At 43.2% G+C, this 22,421-nt stretch overlaps 1 protein-coding gene across 7 annotated transcripts in view; it reads left to right on the plus strand.

The window, feature by feature from the left end:
* The window catches only part of AGTPBP1 (ATP/GTP binding carboxypeptidase 1), an 863,873-nt gene that overhangs the window by 475,860 nt on the left and 365,592 nt on the right, over positions 1-22,421 (plus strand). For all 7 annotated transcript variants that reach the window (XM_069229549.1, XM_069229567.1, XM_069229576.1 and 4 more), the window contains one exon: positions 5,232-5,409. In XM_069229549.1, coding sequence (XP_069085650.1) covers positions 5,232-5,409 — 178 coding nt within the window. The remainder of the gene's footprint in view (positions 1-5,231; positions 5,410-22,421) is intronic.

Genomic DNA, 22,421 nt, shown 5'->3' on the forward strand with positions numbered 1-22,421 from the left:
AATACAAAACCAAGGGTGCCGAGGGTCTAAAGCCTCCTTTCCCTAAAATAAATTGTGCAAATGTAAATGTACATGGCACTTTAAAAATGCATTTTTTTAAAAATTGTACATGGTTACCATTAACTTGGAGTTGATGGTAATAGCATTTCCTAAATGCACATTTCACATTTAGGAAATGCTTGTTACATATTCTTAGGTAATCGCAAATAGTAAATCCCTATTTGTGATTTCCAGTGCATTTGCCCCCTGCCGCCATTCAGGCCCCTTGGAGCCATTGATGAATCCGGAGCAGCTGCAGTCGAGCCACCTCCATCTTCCCCAGCGCTGTTTCCAGAGCCAGTGCCTTTTTCATATGATAGGCCTGGATTTTGGGACGAATAGGAGCAGTCTATGAGCCCTTATATAGTTACCTGTTAGAAGAGATAGAGGACAACTGGAATGAGGGTCAGGAGGATGGGAATGGACCGGACACCTACCCAGATACTGGCCTGATCTGTCCTCCTACCATGGCTGTGGAGGAAAGTGCCTCTTTCACAGTGGTGGTGTGGCGGGCGGCTGAGGTCCTGGACCTTAAACTGGTCTCAGTGGCAGTCAAGAAAAATATCTTGACAGAGGTGCTTCAACCGGGAGTTGACACTACAGAACTATTACTCCCATTGAATGAAGCCCTTATGGATGTCCTACTCGGGGCTTGGTCCAAACCCTGCACTGGGGCTCCCACGCTTAGGACATTTGCCTGCTTTTCAAGGTATGTCCAGGCTTCTCTCATGGACATGCCCTTTGACGGCTGTCGGTTGTTTGGAGAGAAGGCGGACTAACTATCAGTGTGCCGTAGTCCCCCCAGACTCCCTCTCAGATGCATCCTTTCATCTGAGTAGTTCTGGATACAGTGCGGCTTCGGACCTATCCTTCTGAGTGGTGAGTTCATGTTATTCAGGCTGTGATACCGATATTTCAGCCTCTGTCCTGGATTTCGGTGAAACTGACACTGAAGCTGTTGGGTCTCATGGCCTCCTGCGTCCGTCTTGGGACACATGCCTGCAGACATAAAAGGGTACTGTAGGGGGATTAGAAGTTCCAGTGTGCACAGCATCAGAGAAATCTCTCTGGCATGGTCCAGATTTCGGAGAGAAGCACAAAAAACTTGCAGTGGTGGCTAACGAGCCACGATTGAATCAGTGGCAGACCCCTCTCCTTTCTCCAACCAGAAGTGATAGTAGTGACAGATGCGTCACTTCTGGGTTGGGGCAACCATCTGGGAGAGATGGAGATCAGAGGACTCTGGTCTCAGGCGATAACCGGACTCCACATCAACCTGCCAGAGCGATTCAACTGGCATTCAAGGTCTTCCTTCAATCAATCAAGGGAAGGCTGGTTCAGGTTTTCACATACAACAACACACCATATGGTACTCCAACAAACAAGGCGGAGTGCATTAGTGGACCCTTTATCAAGAGGCTGTCCGCCTCTGGACATGGCTGGAACTTCAGGGTAGCTCCCTGGTGGTTCAACACCTGGCAAGCTCTCTGAGTGCTAGGGCAGATTAACTCAGCTGTCGAAGCCTAGTGAATCACAATTGGTGTCTCCATCTGGAGGTGAAGCAGTGTCTCTTCCAAGAATGGGGAGAGCCTTGGTTAGATCTGTTCGTCTCCGACGAAAATGTGCATTGAGCAGTTTTGCATGTTTCCAAGGCAGCTCTCGCTGGAAGACTTTTTGTTTCAGGTGGAGCTCGGGGCTTCTGTACTCATTTCCACCAATACCGCTCTTGGCCAGACTTCTCAAGATCAGGAACAACCTCGCCCATGTGACTTTGGATAGCGCATAGAGAGTGGCATCCCGAGCTGTTGAGCTTGTGCGTAGACCCCCATCAGCCTGGCTCTTCACAAGGACCTTCTGTCTCCGCAACATGGCAGGGTTCTACACCTGAACCTGACAATGCTTTGCCTTCATGCCTGGATATCGAGCAGAAACAGATGATAGCTTTCAACCTTCCACCTGAAGTCTACAATATTATCTTGGCAACCAGGTGTCTCTCCACCAAGACAGTATACGCCTGCCGTTGGAGTAGGTTTGTGGCATGGTGTACCGATCAACAAGTTGACCTTCTATCTGCACCTCTTTTCAAAGCTCTTCTGTTTATTCTCACACTAGTCCAGCAGGGCTCTGCATCGGGCACCTTAAAAAGATATCTTTCTGCCTCCTCTGCATTTCTGTGGTTGCCAGATCAGCCATCCCTGTTAAAGTCCCCTAATGTAAATAGGTTTTTGAAAGGTCTCCAGCACGTGTTTCCACCTTAACCCTTCTTCATACTTAAATGGGAACTTCATTTAGTTTTAAAGTTTCTCATATGCACTCCTTTCGAGCCATTATACAGCGGCTCCATCAGACCCCTCACTATAAAACGGCCATTCTAGTGGCAGTAACATCTGACCTGAGGGTCAGTGAGCTACAGGCTTTGTCATCTCAGCCTCTATAACTTACCATCTTCCACACAAGATGGTTCTTCGGATTAGAGCATCCTCACCCTGCCTACTTTTTAGGCTCCTCCTCGCCCTGCTAAAGAAGAGGAAAGCTCCATTGTCTGAACCCAAAAAGAGTGTTGTAGTTCTATCTTGACCACGCAAAAGAGTTGTGGGTGGACAACCAACTCTTTACGGTGTACATTGGAGCCAAAAATGAAAAGGCAGTGCAGAAATTGACGTTCTCATAATGAATAATGTCTGCATCAAAATCCTCCCCACTCTGCGAATGGTTTCAGAGTAAAGGACTGTTTCTCTCTCAAAGGGACTAGTTTCACGCACCAGTGGTCAGTGTCCTTTTTGGCTCTGTGCTTCTGCTGTGGAAAGTCATGAAAATGAACCGATGTCAACGTGCTGGGTTGACTCCTATATAGGCACCGCACACATCACTTCCAGTGCGGACGATGCCGACAATGCCACCCAGAGCAGATTGACACCACCTACCGACGCATGGGGTGCTACTCACAAAAAAATATGTGGATCCAGCCTGCTGCCAGGGGATTATTCTAAGGTAAGAAATCTGTGGCTTTATACTATCTCTACCAGATAAGTCGTTAATGAAAGTTAGAACAAATACATTACTTACTGGTAACTACAGTACTCCATTGTTGGTAGCTTTCCTAGATTCACATGTGGCTGTCCCTCCTCCTTGTAATACTAGTGCTGTACAAGCTGAAGTAGGGAAGTCTGTAGGGGTAGTGGAATTTCCTACATTCTCACGACATTGACTAAAGTCTGAGTCTTTTCTAGTGATGTGATTGCACTAATAAGGGGACTTTACTTGCACTGTTTTCACTGAAAACAATTTGATAGCACTATTGAAATGACTGTGAATGATGATTCAAGAATGTTAATCTACGAAAGATAATATTGGATAATTGTAGTTAAACCTATTTATTATGATGAGTAATGCATGGATTCTTACCATCTCCTATAAATCACGTAATTACAGACTCCATTTTGTTAAAAATGCTCACTGGTACAAAACACACCAGGTTTAGAAATACAAAAAGAAATAAATGTGACACCTTTATTTTTTATTAGACACAAACTCCCAGCCACCTTGCCAGAAGCCCAGTCTGTTAATTAAATAATGACTGAATGTTAAACTATCTCAAATATGTAACAAAAAAACTCAGGATTATGCCTAAATCATGTGGTGTACTCTTATAATAAAATGTCATTATAATAAGGGTCAGAGTGCTTGGATTAGAATTGAGAAGTATAACATCTGTATTAAGTTTGATTGATCTTATAAGCCCCCTTAGCTGTGAAACCTCCTATGATATCAAAAGCGGAAGTGATCATTGACAGGTCTTGCATAACAAATGTTACTGCATCATCAGCATATAGTTTGATGAAAGGAGTATCCTCCAGAGGAGGTATGATGTTTGGTGTTTTTCATGTAGCACAGACACTCTCTCCTTCTGTTTGAGAGCAATCAATAGGGGAGAAAGTTGGCACACATGCCTAGTTCCACGTCTTCTAGAAATTTCCCCTACATCATCAGCCGTTACAATTACTTTGGCTGAAGATTGAGTGGATTTGGTGGCTATCAACAGGGAAGGAAAATTACATTTCTTCAGGACCAAGGGAAGAAAATCTCAGTTGTTAAGGTGAAAAACCTTTTCCACATCCAACAAATTGACTGCAGCAGGATTTTTACAGACATCATAATATTCTATTGCCTCTACTAAGACATGGTTTTTAAAGACTAAAGATCTGTATGATACAAACTGTTTTGATCTTCAGAAACGAATCATAGTTTTGTTCTTGTGATAAAGTAAGCTTTTTGCCAGCAGAGTGATTCTTGATTTGAAGATCTGCTAAACTATCCTCATTCTAATGGGTTGGCTAAGCAATTGAAGGGCTTGTTAAAGGTTAGTGTGCAGTTGGTAGGTGGTTGTGAGTGGATAGCCTGTTGTGGAGATGGTGCTGGAAATGGTGAATGTGTCTGTGTTAATGCCACCTAAACTAGTCTGGATCCTTTCTTTCTTTTGAGTGGCAAGGTTCCTGGTTTGAAAATGTCTGCTGTATGCAGGGATTGGGGGTTTAAGGTTGATTTTTAGTTGGTTTAAGTTGTGGAAAGGGTGAAAGTGAAGCAGAGCAAACAAACAGTGTATTAAAATCATAAGAAGGTTGTGGAGGAAATATGTAGATATCTGTAAAACATTATATATTCCTTGGTTGCGTCTAAGGGATTGGCTGTATTTTTTTAGCCAAAAGGCCCGATTACGTGTCTGGCAGAGCAGTGTCCCCAAGTGGAATACCTCTCTCCCAAAACATAAGAGGCCGATATTACTGTACCTATATTTTTAGTTGCAGGAAGACTGAGCCCGATGTAAACTACTGGACAAAAACATGTTCAAATCCGACTGCAAGCACATCCCCCCCAAACAACTCTGACTCTCCCTCTGGGTCTTGGAGAACACAGAACAATTCCTTCTGCCACCCCACCACCTCTCATATCCCTGTACTGCCTCTCTGCCTTGCAGGTGATCTTATTTTATGAAGTTTTTTTTAGATTTACTATGGTGTGCTATAAATTATTTTAACATTTATAATATTTACAGGGCACATTTCTTCCAGTATTTGGATGCCTAGGTGATCTTAATGCTAATTCACAATTAATGTGTTGAAATTGATGTATTTCGTCTGGTCTAGGACGCCTTAAACACGTAACATTTTTAATTTTGTTTTTCTCGTTTGAAGGAGTGCCTGGCAGTGAGAACTCTAGACCCCTTGGTGAACACATCCAGTCTTATCATGAGAAAATGTTTTCCAAAGAATCGTCTTCCTCTTCCAACAATTAAAAGTGCTTTCCATTTCCAGCTTCCAGTCATCCCCATCAGCGGACCTGTTGCACAGCTATATAGTTTACCTCCAGGAGGTAAGTTTCTGAAAGATGTTAACTGTAAACTATTGCTTGCTTTATCTCTATCATAGTTTTTACACTATTTGTAGAACTCCCTCCTTCCCCAGCCTAAGTCCTTTGTAAAGGTAAACTTACAGTTGGCATCATGACCAACAAGCTGTTGCTGTATTGTGATGATAAAAACAAAACTGTATTTTCCCACTTGTTCATTAAAATGGGCTGTTCGACCAACACTACTGCCCACAGTTATTAGAAGCAAAGGAATGTCCCCTGCATTGTGTACAATCTTGTTAGCTTGCTGTGTGGGCCCTCCTGTAACTATCTGGTATTCTGGTCTTTGACTTTGGCCCTGGCCTTACAATAATCTAATGCATGTGCAGAGACCTAGGCCGGTCCCTTGACATGCATGAGGTCCTGGACCTGCCCTGTGACCTGGTGGGGGACATCAAACATGTTCTCATTTACTGGATGTTGACTACTGTCCTTGTCTTTAGTTAAATATGGACAACAATGATAGCAGTGTACCTTGTTTTGTGAAACCATAGTTGCGACCAGACCTTTTTTAATCTGTGCCACTGGTGTAGAGGCCTGCTTCCTAATTGTTTAAAGTTCAGTTTCTGTGCACAAACACGCATCTTGGCATTAACATCTTGAGTAAATGTTGTACTCCTTTATATATGTGGCTCATTTTGGTTCATGCTTTGTCTGTAAGAGTGAGACAGAGTAATGGAAGCCTGTGAGTTCCATTTTGGAAGCCCAAAATTGACCAAGATGGCAGTGAGGCTATTTTCTGAGACAGTAAAAATGTGTTGCTGGCATTCCTGAAACTGGAGGAAAGCGACCTAGAAACTGAAGTGGGTGCGGAGGAGTCAAGGCTCTTTTAGAAATTCAGATAGGGATGAAGAGTAGGACTTCAGCCTCAGTTGTCAGGATTAAAGGTACTTCTTTAGGTGAAGTCATCTTTTCAGCTCTTCCCTGATCACTGCTGAGTGTGGCTTTTCATAGGCAGGTGCCAAAAGTTCATACCTCTCTGTGTCTCTGCCTGGAGAGAACACTTCAAAGAACCACCACCCCAAACCTTATCTCATAGTACAAACAAAGAATCCACATCCCTTGTCTTCTTCACTATGTAAAAGTAGAAGCCACTGACCCATTTGATGTCCAGTTCCTAGTTCTCTGATACCAAGGAGGGGAATGTTTTGCCGAATACTTAGTGGACGGCTGTGCAGTCAGAGATGGTGTCTGCCTGACAGCCAGCTTCCCAGAGGTGAAGGAGCCTTCCAATCAGGCAGGGGGTGTCTCTGTCCTAAGAACACCAGAAGGAGCTACCCCCCGGGGGCACCTGGGTCTAACCATAAGAAAGAAGACTGGTCACTCTGGACTAGAGCAACTGTTGGGGCAGAAAAGTCCTTTGTATGGTGATGGACATACACCCCTGCCCTGAGTGCCCCAACTGTACTGATGTGGAGATCCCTAATGCTGATTTTTGCTGTCATCAGCCAACCAGATCATGCGTGCGTGGCAAGACATAGGGCTGTCTCACGGATTGCGAGTTTGTTGGACCGGGCAAGGTGCCCATAGTGCTACTTTCATAGTTGTGAAAGCCTATAGCCTTCACCAGGAGCTAAGCAGCACGATTGCAGTGGTGGCAGCATGCTGTGTAGTGATCAGTAGGAGTGAACAGGTCCTTTTTAACCTGTGTGTCTGTAGTGAGGTCTACAGTGAGGCATACAGGCTCACATCATTATGTTTAACACATCTGATAATTATCGCTTGTGTTAAATACCCCAACATTCGTTAGATATGGGCAGGTCAAGCCTGCCAAAATTTAACAGGGGAAAACATAAGATATTTACCATATCATGTGGATTTTGGGGCGTTAAAAAACAAAATCTGCATGTTATTACTCGTAAACTAATAACTGGTGTTATTTATTGCATCTGATAAATAACATGTCCCATGGTATCAGTATTTTTCATGGGTGATAACACCTCAACTTGCAATAAGGCCCTATATGTTTTATAGTGTGGGCTACAACCTGAAGTAAATACTTTCCTTTCCTGTTCCTTTGTAACAGGAAGCCACCAGTGTTAGCTGGGAGGCCAAGTATTAAAGCATGCACCATTGAATAGATGCATAAATATAAATTCTCTGGTGAACCTGGTACCGTTAAATCATCATACTGTTGTAAAGAATTACCAATTCAAGAAAAAACAGACCTTTTAAGTGGCAGGAAGACTAACTTTCATATCGGTTTCCTTTCACATGATCTTTTATACATAATTGAATACATAATACATTATTCTTATAAGGCATGTGGCATCATGTAGCAGTTGAACAAACTCCATTTCGTTTCTGTCCCAGCTGCCACGCGTAATACCAGAGGACCATCTTTTATCAGATTTCCAACTTATGTCTGTTTCCAGATCATAAGGAAGAGGACTGCGAGGCCTGTCGATCCTTTCAATTGACGCGCGTCACAGAGCGATGCAGCACAAGGACATAGAAGAAACATCCGACATCTTTGAACAATAAGATTTTGAAGAGGAGGAAGAATTCATGAGGCCCCTGTGGCTGAATAAGAGGCTTTTTCCATCCAGGCCGGCCTCCAACTCAGACCTCAAGATTGGTTTCCAGATGCAGGACCTTCCTCCAGGTCAGCATACTGTGAGTGCCCATTCCACTGTCCAACAGCCCCAAAGCCACTTGGTTCCAACCAAATATACGGCTTCCTAGTCACTACTGCCAACAGGCCATGGTAAGCCCCGATCATCTGCTGCGGACGCCCCACCCTTGGGCTTGGCACCAAAAGCGAAGTCAAAACCATCCTCGTCTGCACCGAGCCGACCAGTCTTTGTGCTGAACTGGCCATCTGCCTCTTTGGCTGTGAGCACTCCAGCATCGACCACTTATGCTCCGAGCACTTCAGCACCAAAATCCAAATCTCTTTCAGCTCAGAAATCCATGACACCAGCATCGAAACTGGCTCCAGAACTAATTCTTCAAACAAGGCAGGAGCAGCTTGATCCTAAACAAAAGAAACTGCATAAACAGCCTCTCACTGGCCGTATGTTAGCAAAACCTGTGCAGTCAGCGCCACTGCCATTAAAGTGTCAACTCTCCACCCAGCACACTACAAATACCGCAGGTTCATTATAGCTGGCAAACACTACCAGTTCAAGGTGCTCCCATTCAGAGCCACTACCGCATCCTGTGTGTTAGCCTACCCAAACACAGCCAGGATTCAAAACATCCAGCTGCTACTACTACAATTTGAACCCATTCAACACCTGACAGTCAGAATAGTCATGCAGCTCTTAGGCATGATGGCATCCTGCATTGCCATAGTGCTCGACTAAACATGCGTCCACTGCAGGAGTGTTGGGTGTGCCAGTGGTCTCAGTTCCAGGGTCCTTTACAAGAACTAGTGTTGGTAGACAGCTGCACTCATCACTCTCTGCAGTGGTGGAACACATAAAACCTGTTAAAGGTGGCGCTGTTTCTCAACCTTTTTCCCCAGATCATTCTCACAGCAGACACCTCCCTCACAGGATGGGGTGCTCACCTTCAGGATCTCACATTTCAGAGTCTCTGGGACACCAAACACAAGAATATCCATACAAGCTTCTAGCTGTTCACCTAGCTATTCACCTAGCATTGAAAGCGTTCCTAACTCACCTGATGGGTAAGATAGTCTTAGTCTGGACAGACAATAGGACAACCATGTACTATCTACAAAAATTAGGGGGGTGCACTCCCAACAGTTATCACGCATATCTCAGACCATTTGGCGTTGGGCAATACGTTACAAAATCCACCTGTTAGCGGAAGACTTCTGAAGGATGGACAACAACTTTGCCGAGCTCCTCAGCAGGCTGTGGCAGCAACTCCACGAGTGGGAACTCCACCGCCAAGTTTGCCTCCCATACTTCCACAAGTAGGGGTTTCCACAGATAGACCTGTTCACAACCGCAGACAATGCAAAATGCCCAGAGTTCGCCCCCAGGTTCCCACACCCACTATCCAAGGGCAGTGATGTATGGATGAACTGGTTAGGGATATTTGTTTTTACTTTTCCACCTCACCTTCTTCTTCCATTTGTGTTTCGGAATCTCAAGCAAATGTCTCTCACCCTCATTCTCGTAGCTCCCACTTAGGCTCGTCCTCCATAGTTAACCACCCTACTCAAGCTCTCTATCGTTTCCCATGAGAAGCTTTGCCTCAACCCAGACCTTCTCACTTAGAACCATAGAGAAATCAGGCATCAAATCCAAAGGAACTCAACTTTACGATTTGGCTCCTGCAGTCATAGAATTCCGTTACCTCAGACTCCCACCGGAATGTATGACTGTTCTTGGAGTTGGTACACCAAAGCTTTTAGACCTACAACTAGAGCATGTTATGCAGCTAAAGTGAAATGATTTGTCTTCTCCTGCAGCAGTAAGCACATTGAGCCACTTGATGCAACTGTGCAAAACATTGTTTGCTATATTTTCCAGTTACAGCTCTGTGGCCTTGCCTACACTTCAATACACTCACATTTAGCATTTATGGAAGGACTTAAAAGCATAATTCCACCCCGAATTCCACCTCCACCCGCATGGAATTTCAATATTGTCCTCACCAGACTTATAGGACCACCATTTCAACCATTACATAACTGCTCCCTTCAATTTCTGTCATTGGAAGGTTGCATTTTTGGTGGCCAATACTTCACATCAACGTGTCAGTGAACTCCAGACATTAATCTTGGAAGAACCCTTCTTCCAGCTACACAGAGATAGGGTGGTCCTTCATTCCAACCCAAAATTCCTTCCTAAGGTGGTTTCCCCTTTCCACATCAACCAATCAGTTGAATTATTTTTCTCTTTCCTCAACCAGATTCATTTGCGGAAAGGGCTCTTCATACGCTAGATGTAAAAAGAGCTTTAATGTATTACATTGTCAGAACCAAACATTTCCCCAAAACCAAGCAACTCTTTGTTGCTTTTTTGTCCCCTCAAAAAGGAAAGCCCATTTATCTCGCAGGGGATTTCCATGGATTGTCACACATATCTTCTTAAGTGTAGATAGCTAACTTTTTTGGGAAAGCCTGCAGAGTCACTTAAGAGATACAAATATTATGCAGCCTATAGGAAGAAGCTTCAATGGCCCAATTACTCATCTTGTACTTAGAAAAGTGCCAGATGATTATATATGTTTATAATTTCATGTTTCTTTTGTTAAAAAACGCATGAATGTCTTTCACAAACCCTTTTTTGGTAGATTGGAGAGATAAAGTAAGGCAGGGCAGTATAGCCCCATAGATTGCCATTATATGAGTTAAAATAGAGGCTGTACCTTTAGGGATCTAGAGACCACCTGTGTCCAGTCATGCTGAGCAGGTGTCCGTTGTTTCAGTTCTTTTTTCCGGCTCCTGCTGACATGACATCTTTAGTCTCTCCCTTCCTTTTTCTGTCATTTTCAGACAGGAATTTGTATTTTGGGCCTCAAAAATGCCATCACTTTGTGATAAGTGCCCAGGCTGTGGGAGGAAGAAGGCTAAGATAGATCCTCACAGAGTATGTTTTCTCTGTCTTCCAGATAATCATGTTCCTGACGTTTGCCATATTTGCAGGAACTTTTCAAGGCACGATCTTTGCGACAGGGAGAAGATTAGCTTTCAGGGGGCAGAGGAGCGACAAAAGCAGAATATGCAACTGCAGGTGGGACATCAGGGCGAGGAGAGGGTCAGTCCTCTACCAGGGCTCCGTCATCTGTCTCTGGAGACAGAAAAGGACTGAAAAACGTTGTTGGTCCTGGTCGACATTAAGAACATTGACGTCTAGAAGAGGTACAGTACCGAACTGCTCACCGTCCATCCATGGGCTGACGTTGACGAAGCACCGCAGATCGACGTCAAGACAGCAGGTACCAACTTTGATTAGAACGTCATCCGGCAGACATAGTTCGCCATTGAGGAGTCCATAGCCTCACCGTTTGCCGGCAAGATCTTTATCGATGTCGACACATCACTGTCGATCGACGGCGAGGTCAAGATCAATATCAAGACACTCTTTCACCGTCAAGGCAGACTCCGATCTCGAAGCATTGACATTGTACACCGCCAAGGGAACAAAGAGGGTCTACGTCAAGAGCTATTTCAGCCTCCTCCAGGCTTCAGGAAGCGCGCAGAAAAAGGAGACCTATCTACAGTTCACCAGACTCCGAGTATTCTGTCATCTATTCCCCATCACGGAATGCATCAACAAATCCTTCGACAGTGCCATCTCCACTTCCTCCTCCACAGCCTACTCCGCTTCGATCACCTACAGCACCAAGGCCCAAGATGCCTGCTTTACTGCCATCAGGTCCTCTACCTTCTGCGCCTAGACCCAGGTCTCACTTCGTTCTCGTCATCAGTTACGTCACTACTCCGGACACCGTAAATGCAGTTCAAGGCACTCATCTGCATCGTCAAGACGACATCACCATTCAGGAAGGTCTCGATCTAGGCACACTATAGACACTTCCTCTACAAGTACTGGGAGATATTCACCCACCCCTTCAGACTCCCCATCTATGCATGTTTCAACGGTGGACAACATTTCTACCTTTCAAGAAGTTCCGGTCAGGGGTGCTAACAAACTAAACATTCTGATGTCCAGTCCAACACCTACGACATCAGTCATCTTCAAGACCCTGCCACATAGGGCAGCCTCACGTTCTTTGCTATGTCTAGTGCCAGGTCTCTTAGAACCTGCAATGGATCTATTCTTAACCCCACCATCGTTCAAGTCAGCTCCATCAAGCCTTCAGAAGAAGTACTGTCCACCAGACCAGGACCAAGCCATCCTTCATACAGACCCACCGCCAGACTTGGTTATTGTAGTGGCTGCACAGAAACAACATGTTACTACTCCTACATCCACATTTCCACCGGACAAAGAGAGTCGCAAACTAGACTCTATGGGTTAGAAGGTCTGCAGTACTGTAGCCACCACAATGAAGGCTGGAAGCATTACTGCCTTACTAGACAGATACGGCAGAGCCCTCTAGGAATCACTCCAACAGTTCTTCCAGCATCTCCCTAGAGACAATAGAGACGACTTTAGTGAAATTCTTACAGAAGACCTAATGGTCTCCAATCTGGTCATTAGCGTAGCAGCAGATTCATCTCTACTAGCGGTGCACAAATACTGTCATCTCTACGACCGCGTTCTTGGCTTTGGCTAACTTCTCTTAAGCCAGAATCGCAGCAGAGAATCCTCAACTTACCATTTTCCGGTACCACTCTCTTTGGCACTCATACCAACGTTGAGATGGCGAGGATGAAGGCAGAGAAGGAGGCATTAAAAGCAGTTGGCTTAGATAAACCTAAAGAGCCAAGAAAATCTTTCAGGCCATTCCAGCACCGTTTCTCTTCACAGAGGGTTCAAACCCCTTGTTGCTATCAAGGTGGCCAACCATCCGGTACACACAACAGTACCAACGCTCCTACCAGCCCTATGAGAGAAGGCAGGCTATAGGAAGATCAGGTCAGTGACCTGCTCAGGGAGGCAAACAACCAGCATCAAGACCCTGAATCATTTATTTTTCCTCTTCCTTTTACCCACTCAGGTAGGGGGAAGCATCCACCATTATCTCGAAGAGTGGCAAAACATCCACAAGACGCCTGCGTTCTGAATATTGTTTGCAATGGATACTGTCTCAAATTCACCAGTCCTCAACCGTCCATTCCTCCCAAATCATCCAGATTCCAACTTCCACAATTACAAGCAGAGGTGGACATCCTCTTACAGAAGCAGGCGGTAGAGCCCGTCCCTCCTCACCAATGAGGAGTGGGAATATATTCCAGGTACTTTCTCGTCAAAAAGAAAGACAGGAGCGAATTCAGACCCATTCTTGACCTCAAAACCGCCAGCAAGTGGATTTGGTGAGAAAAGTTCTGGATGCTGGCATTACACCAGATTTACTCTCAACAGCACCAAGGGGATTGGGTCTGCTCCATCGACCTTCAAGATGCATAATTTCATATACCAGTAGCCAGAAAGCATAGAAAGTTCTTGAGGTTTGTTGTGGGGCACAACCATTATCAGTACCATGTGCTTTTATTCGGCCTGAAATCAGCACCCAGTACATTCTCCAAATGCATGGAAGTAGTTGCTGCCCAGCTCCGAAGCCACAAAGTATTTGACTTCCCGTATCTGGACGATTGTCGTCTAAATATCAGGAGGCTCAGCATCACTTCAATTTGACTTGTGATCTCCTACAACACCTGGGCCTCCATGTTAACCATGCATAGTCAACCTCTGTCCCAGTACTAATACACTATCTGGGAGCCACAATCAACACCTTCCAAGCAAGCGTGTGTCCTTCTGAGGATAGATGCTTATCAATCCTTCGGAAATCTCGAGCTTTCATGAAAACCTCCCATCCAGCAGTGAGATCAGTATCCTCTCTCCTTGGCTCGATGGCCTCCTGCAATTTTTTCACATCGAATGCCCATCTCCACATGAGTCCTCTACAGGAATGCCTCGAGGACCAGTGGGGCCATCTGACAGGCAATTGGGACAACAGTATTCAGCTATCCCATCACCCAAAGCTGTCCTTGAAATGGTGGTGTTCTCCAAACAATTTCCTGCGAGGTACACCATTCCATCAAGAGATTCATCCACATACCATACTCACAGACGCCTCTCTACTAGGATAGGGAGCCCACATGGACCACCTCCAAATTCAGGGCAAGTGGTCGCAACTTTGTGTTTTTTCACTGTGTGTGTGTGTGTATATATATATATTTTTTCTGATGGAGTGTATCATGTATGTATATATATAGCGCATATATATATAATATTTATAGCATGTGTATATATATATATATATATATATACATATAAAACACTCCCCTTGTGGCGTTACCTTTCGGCACCTGAACGTCAACGGTGCTATTCCTCATACGCACGCCATCGCGTATTATATTACACACTTCTCTTCCGTGGATATAGGAAAAAGGCAGCACTCCACAGCCATAACGAATTCAATCATGTTTATTCACCTACAGGGACGCGTTTCGGCGTTGCCGCCTTCATCGACCTGTGAGCCGCCATTTTAGCTCGGTTTTTATACTCCAATTACAATGAACTCAATTAACATATATCATGCGAAAAACTGTTTTAGTCACAAATTTTCACCATACATTTCAATTAAACAGCAATTAAATACAATTAGAAAATATACAATGTAAAAATGCATTAGCTTGTCGAGTGTCAATTCTTCAGTGTTTATAAAATGTGTTAAACTAACCCTCGCCTATAATCCATGAATACAACTATCTCTATTCAGTCAATGATCCTTTTCAAATTCATTACCATTATGATTCAATAATAATATGCGTGCTGAATGATGATCTACATGAAATTCATTCCTTTATATACACTTATTTTCTTAGTGTATATATGTATACATATATAGTGACAAAATATTCTCATCAATCCTTGTGAGTATGGATCTCTCTAAAATTACTTTATTAATATAAGTGAAAGTGCATCTCCTCACTACTATTCAATCCATTTGGCTCTTTAGTATCAAATGCCAATATGTATTTGGATTCTAATTTCCTTAAATGTTTTTCTCTGTCTCCTCCACGAACATCTTTTTTCACTCCATCTATCACGCTATACATTATTTCCTCTACTTTACCTCTGTGTACTTCATGTATGTGTCTAGCTACCGGGTAAGTCTAATCTCGATTTAAAATTGCCCTCAAATGTTGCAAAATTCTTAGGTGTACCTGCAATTTTGTGCTGCCTACATACATTTTGGGACAGCTGCATTTTAGTATATACACCACATGGTCGCTTTTGCAATTGTATTTGCCTCTGATAGAGTGTATGATTTTACCTCCTACTTTAATAAAACTGATATTCTCTCCATTTTTGCAGGCTTTGCATTTAAAGCATTTATAGAAGCCATCTTGGGGTTTGAGCCAATTAGTATTAGACGTTACCTTTCTCACATCACTCTTGACTAAAATATCTTTCATGGATGTTCCTTTTCTGTATGTTATAACAGGTTTATTGCTTATTTGTTCCCCAATCACAGGATCACTCTTAAGCATGTGCCAATGCTTTTGTAGCAACTTTCTCATCTCCAAGTGTGCCATGTTGAAAGTGGTTATAAACCTCGTTGTATTCTCTAACTTGTTCAATCTCTGTCCTGTTCTGTTACATGTCCTAGATACTCCTCCGTCTTGTCTAGAAAATAGAAGCAAATCCCTGGTACGTGATTTTACTTTTCTCACTGCCCTTTCTAATATGGGTTGAGAATATCCCCTATCATGTAATCTGTAAACCATTTCTCCTTGTACCTCTTTAAAATTTTGCTCTGCGCTGCAAATTCTTTTGGCCCTTAGCAACTCACCGAATGGGATATTATCAATCAATGATTGTGGATGATAACTAGTGGCATGCAGAATACTATTGCCGGCTGTTGGCTTTCTATATAATGTTGTTTCTATTTTGTTATTGACAATCATTATTTTCACATCTAAAAATTCAATCTCATAATTATGGACTTTCCCAGAAATGATTGTAATCTAAGATTCACTGGGAAAGTCCATAATTATGAGATTGAATTTTTAGATGTGAAAATAATGATTGTCAATAACAAAATAGAAGCAACATTATATAGAAAGCCAACAGCCGGCAATAGTATTCTGCATGCCACTAGTTATCATCCACAATCATTGATTGATAATATCCCATTCGGTGAGTTGCTAAGGGCCAAAAGAATTTGCAGCGCAGAGCAAAATTTTAAAGAGGTACAAGGAGAAATGGTTTACAGATTACATGATAGGGGATATTCTCAACCCATATTAGAAAGGGCAGTGAGAAAAGTAAAATCACGTACCAGGGATTTGCTTCTATTTTCTAGACAAGACGGAGGAGTATCTAGGACATGTAACAGAACAGGACAGAGATTGAACAAGTTAGAGAATACAACGAGGTTTATAACCACTTTCAACATGGCACACTTGGAGATGAGAAAGTTGCTACAAAAGCATTGGCACATGCTTAAGAGTGATCCTGTGATTGGGGAACAAATAAGCAATAAACCTGTTATAATATACAGAAAAGGAACATCCATGAAAGATATTTTAGTCAAGAGTGATGTGAGAAAGGTAACGTCTAATACTAATTGGCTCAAACCCCAAGATGGCTTCTATAAATGCTTTAAATGCAAAGCCTGCAAAAATGGAGAGAATATCAGTTTTATTAAAGTAGGAGGTAAAATCATACACTCTATCAGAGGCAAATACAATTGCAAAAGCGACCATGTGGTGTATATACTAAAATGCAGCTGTCCCAAAATGTATGTAGGCAGCACAAAATTGCAGGTACACCTAAGAATTTTGCAACATTTGAGGGCAATTTTAAATCGAGATGAGACTTACCCGGTAGCTAGACACATACATGAAGTGCACGGAGGTAAAGTAGAGGAAATAATGTATAGCGTGATAGATGGAGTGAAAAAAGATGTTCGGGGAGGAGACAGAGAAAAACATTTAAGGAAATTAGAATCCAAATACATATTGGCATTTGATACTAAAGAGCCAAATGGATTGAATAGTAGTGAGGAGATGCACTTTCACTTATATTAATAAAGTAATTTTAGAGAGATCCATACTCACAAGGATTGATGAGAATATTTTGTCACTATATATGTATACATATATACACTAAGAAAATAAGTGTATATAAAGGAATGAATTTCATGTAGATCATCATTCAGCACGCATATTATTATTGAATCATAATGGTAATGAATTTGAAAAGGATCATTGACTGAATAGAGATAGTTGTATTCATGGATTATAGGCGAGGGTTAGTTTAACACATTTTATAAACACTGAAGAATTGACACTCGACAAGCTAATGCATTTTTACATTGTATATTTTCTAATTGTATTTAATTGCTGTTTAATTGAAATGTATGGTGAAAATTTGTGACTAAAACAGTTTTTCGCATGATATATGTTAATTGAGTTCATTGTAATTGGAGTATAAAAACCGAGCTAAAATGGCGGCTCACAGGTCGATGAAGGCGGCAACGCCGAAACGCGTCCCTGTAGGTGAATAAACATGATTGAATTCGTTATGGCTGTGGAGTGCTGCCTTTTTCCTATATCCACGGAAGAGAAGTGTGTAATATATATACATATATATATATATATATATACACATATACATATACATATAGAGACAGAGAGAGAAAACAATATAACATTTTAAACTACAAAATACTGAAACTCACCATATAGATTTTCCCTCAAGAAACTATAACTCACACCCCACCATATATATATAAATATATATGTATGGATAGATATAGTTTAAATACAGCCTATGAAATGCTATATTGGACGTTTTTTTCCTTGTTTACATTAAAAAAGGAAACCAATTTTAAAAGCTAAAACCTTTTCGCTAGAAATAAAACAAACATTTTTTAAAAGAAGGGTTCCTGAAACACGAAGCTTGACCTTTTGAAGATTTTTTTTTCCTTTGGGAAACTTTTCCAAGCCTTAAAACACCTTAGTTAAACCTCTCCAGGGACCACAGCACTTTTTTTTCTGACAGAAAGAAATAGCTCTTAATTACCAAAATGCCCTCCCTCTTTATTAAGTGTCCCACCTGTGAGTGAAACAAATAGCAAACAGTCATTCATGCAGTTTTTATTTTCGGTCTTTCTGCTTCTGATCAACCAGACTCCTCTTACTTCTGTTAAAGATGTCCAAGAGAACTTTGGAGAATGGAGAGAGAAGATTAGGCTTCATGGACTTCAAGTAGACTAACGCTGGTGTGAAGGGCAGATCCAGAAAACCTGTGGAGCAAGGAGAGAGCATTCCCTCTTCGTCTGCTCCTTCCTCCGTTTCTACACACCCACTGCTATGGAGATTCACAGAAAGTTTCCAGAAGAAAAAACTAAGCTGCATCTGGCTAACTTCAAGGTCCATCCCATCTGAGTTTGCAGTAGTTAATACTTGTTCAACGACGAGAAGAGAGCAAATCGATGCAAAGGACAAAGCTGTCAACATTGAAGACCCTCAATGTGGAAGGTGTCCTTACCAAGCAGATCTTTCCACCAAAGACTTAAAGTATTCTAGGACCATCTGGCCCTCCAGAGCAGTCTCACTAGCTGTAACCTTCTCAGCTGCCTCAACTCACACTCCTGAGCTTACTGCCACTCCAGTTCGAACTCTGACAACATAGGGGCCTCCTATACCACCAATAACTCCTTAATCTATGTTTCTTGCATCACCTACGGTTCCTCCACTGGCATTCTTCTTCATTGGTCTGGTAATACTTTCCTACCCTGGGCCTGCAAGGGTGTTAGTTCTAGATGACATTGCCACCTAGAGTGAAATCTTGAGGACAGGTGCTGCTAAAACATAAAATCCCTATCCCAGGAACTAGTCCTCTTTGAAACACAGCACCATTGATCTACTGCACACACTTTGCTGTCCTTGGTTCCAGGGACACTAGAACCTGCAATGGAGTTGTTCCTGACTCCAGTATCAATGAAGCCTGCTCCAGTGCATTTACAGACTCCTAACCAAGACCCTCTCTTTCTACATGCAGAATTCCTCTTCTCTCCCTCATAGTGTATGTAACGAGAAAATGCCATCCAACTTTTCCATCCTCTGTGCTATCCTCACAAAAGAAGAGCAAGAAAATAGATGCAGGTGCAGAAACTTCTATGAAACATCAGTGACTGCCATGAAAGCAGCTAGTGCCACGGTCCTGCGCGGGTGATATTGTGAGTCTCTGTGGAGACTCCAGTGATTTCAAGAAAAGTTTCCTTGAGATTGAAGGCAAGACTTGTCACATGTACTCTAGGAGGGATGATGGTTCTCAATCAAGTTATTAGTGTGGCTGCTAATTTTGCTCATTTTGACACCTATTTCTACTGTCAGTGCCTAGCTCTTCATTCTTCTTCTTGGCTCTGCTTTAAAGTTTTAAAATCAGAGGCTTGACTGAGGATTTTAAACCTTCTGTTTATTGAAATCACTTGTCTTGGCCCATGCTGATGTTGAAATGCAGTACATGAAGTCTGAATTTCAGACACTGAAGGTAATTGGCCTTGAAAAATGTAATAAGTACAGGAAGTATTCGTACAAGCCTTACCATAGGTGTTACCAACAGCAGGAGGTTCAAGGCCTTCGGTGGCTGCAGCATGACCACCAATGTCAACATCAAATGTCCTTTCAGTTCTTAAAGTCTACAAAAGAAAAAGGTGGCCAGCACACACCAGTTGCAGCAGGGCAATCTGACAAGCAGTAAATCTTTTCTTCTTCCGTTCCCAACTCTTATAGAGGGAAGCATCAGTATTCATCTGGTAGAGTGGAGGAAAATAACAGGCAGGTGAGTGGTATGTATTGTGTAAAATGGCTATTCTCTGAATTTACAATTATCTCCTTGATCCATTCTTCCCAACAAGACATCTCAACACCAACTACCTTTTCTTCATTTCGAAGTCAGCACTCTTCTGCTCAGCAAAGCAGCCGAACCAGGCTCCTCTTCCTCAAAAAGGAGAAGGAGTTTATTCCTGTTACATTTTTGTTCGAAAGATAGGACCAAAGCAGGAAGACTGTCCAGTTCTAGTCCTCATGACGATAAACAAGTACATAGAGAGAAATGCCAGTTGTGCCACTTCACCAGATATACCCTATGCTCTGTTGGGGAATGGGATATGTGCTATTGATCTCCAAGAAGCATACTTTTGCATCTTGATCATTCAAAAGCATTGCAATGTTTTTAGAATTCTGTTGGGCAGCCCTTGCATTACCTGGGAGCAGTCCTAGACTCACTTTCCTCAAGAGTGTATCCTTTGGAGAAGAGACTGTATTCTTTCTGATAGCCACAGATTCCTCACCTTTAGAATGTTACCAATACGCAGACGGATATGGATTTTTTCTTAGCAGTGCACTAGCATACTGCTTGGTGATGCAGTGCAGTTCCTTGTTGGCTTCATTCTGCCCTGGAAGTGACAGAATTGCTAATAAGTGCCACCCCAGGGCGTCAATGTAATTTCCTTTCTTTCTGCACCTTAACACATGGATCTAAAGGTCCGCTACCACCTTTATTGGCCTTCCAATGACTCTCAGTGAAATACAGTCTGCAAGAGAAGAACCACCAATACTACAGTCTTTGAACCCGCAGAAAACAGGACCTTTGACAGACCAGCACAAGTTGTGTGCTTGGGCTTCGGGTACAACTCCAAGTTGTTTAAGTGCATCCGCATGCACCGGAAGGTGATCCAGGACCAGAAATCGAAGCTGTATGTTGCAGATTATAGGAAGTTGTTGCAGCCGTTGTGTAGGTCCCCCTCGCAATACAAGACAGGGCGCGGTCGGGGTGTTACTCCTGAGGTCGTTCCTGCAAGAAGTCGTCTTTGAGGTTAAAGTCCACTGGTAAGTCGAAATCCAAATGAAAACACAAGAAAACAATCACCATCACGCCACTCTTAGACAAAAGAGAATGGCACAATGGTGTTATGGTGTCGGTCTGTCTCCCTCTCGAACTCTGGTTGTGGAACCGATCCCATAGTTGGTCCCAATACGTCCCCAATTCCCCGGGCCACTGGCAACACCACAGCAGAATGAGACCTTTCAGGGGAGCCATGCTGCTTATATTTGGTGATTTTCAGCTCCCTCATGTGTGCCTTTGGGCCTCAAGAATTGAACCGCCATGGGTATCGCATCGCCTCCGGTGTAGACTTCCACACTGGTTCCACTATCTTCATGGGTCACTCTTTCATTGCTGCAATGACTATGGCACCAGAACTGTATCAAGCAACAACTCCAGTGTTGAGCTCTGAACCGGCTTAGTGTCCACCCCCACCAAGCTCATGCTCCGAATCCATTACAATGTACAGAGTTACTATGCAACTTAAGTCTAAATCCATTTCTTCACTACTGCGGAGGCATCCTCAGAGCCTGCCTTCATTGTCTTTCTGGCTCTGACTCTTACCAAAGATTGCCACCACTCAGAAATGATGTGGAAATGGGGATAATTTATCCCCGCATTATGATGATGATGATGATGACAGTTTTTTATGTGGATTAGAAGTTTAAGTTTGAAACTTCGAGACCCCAGCAGAAGAGCATGCTTTCTTTGCTCTTGTAATTCAACAGGCAGCAGGGCTCCTAGACTTAATATTACCTTCTTTTGAAGTCAAGACAAATTTTCTTACAGAAATGTGGCAACCTGGGTCAGCCTCATTTGAGCCCATGCTTCTTGTTCAATGAAGCCCTTACTGAAACCTTAATGGACACTTGGCCCAAACCCTCTTAATTGTGGTAGATAGACAGGTGGCCAGATGCCACAGACCTCTGCCTGACAACTCTGAATTTCTCACAAAATATCCTACTGCAGAGAATCTGGAGGTCCTGGCTTCCACCAGCAAGGTGAACCTCAATTCATTCCCTACGACCCTCCCCCACCCAACCCCCAGGTTGAGGGTTGAGACAGTCGGAAAATAAATATTCTCTTTAGCTGGTCTAGCATTGTGATTGTCATTGTGATGGTCATTGTTATCTGTTGATTGAGCCGATATACACATGCCCCTAGGACATGGCCAGCGAGATTGTGTGGCCTGTCCCAGAATACTTAAGGGCCTCCTTGACTCAACCCATTGAATATAGTCTGGATGTGGCCAGATATGTGATCCGTGCTTGCTTTGAAACCACTGATTGCCTGTGATGGACGATTGCCACAAGTATGGAGGACTTCTGTTAAAATATGCCTTGTGATGGTTCATGCCTATTTAGCGAGAAAGCTGATTCTGCCTTGGAATATTTCAACGACAGTAGAGCCACAACACGTCCCTGAGCCTTTCACCCACTACCAAACAGTTCCCTCACCAGTTTAAGAAGTTCTGAGGCTACTCCAGGGTGTTGGCATTCAGGCTATGCCAGTCTCCTCAGTCCCTACTGCAGTCATCCCTGCCCTCTCCAGGATGAGGATGTGGTTCTGGCAAAACACAGG

Source organism: Pleurodeles waltl, chromosome 1_1 (genome assembly GCF_031143425.1).
Source record: "Pleurodeles waltl isolate 20211129_DDA chromosome 1_1, aPleWal1.hap1.20221129, whole genome shotgun sequence".
Lineage (NCBI taxonomy): Eukaryota > Metazoa > Chordata > Amphibia > Caudata > Salamandridae > Pleurodeles > Pleurodeles waltl.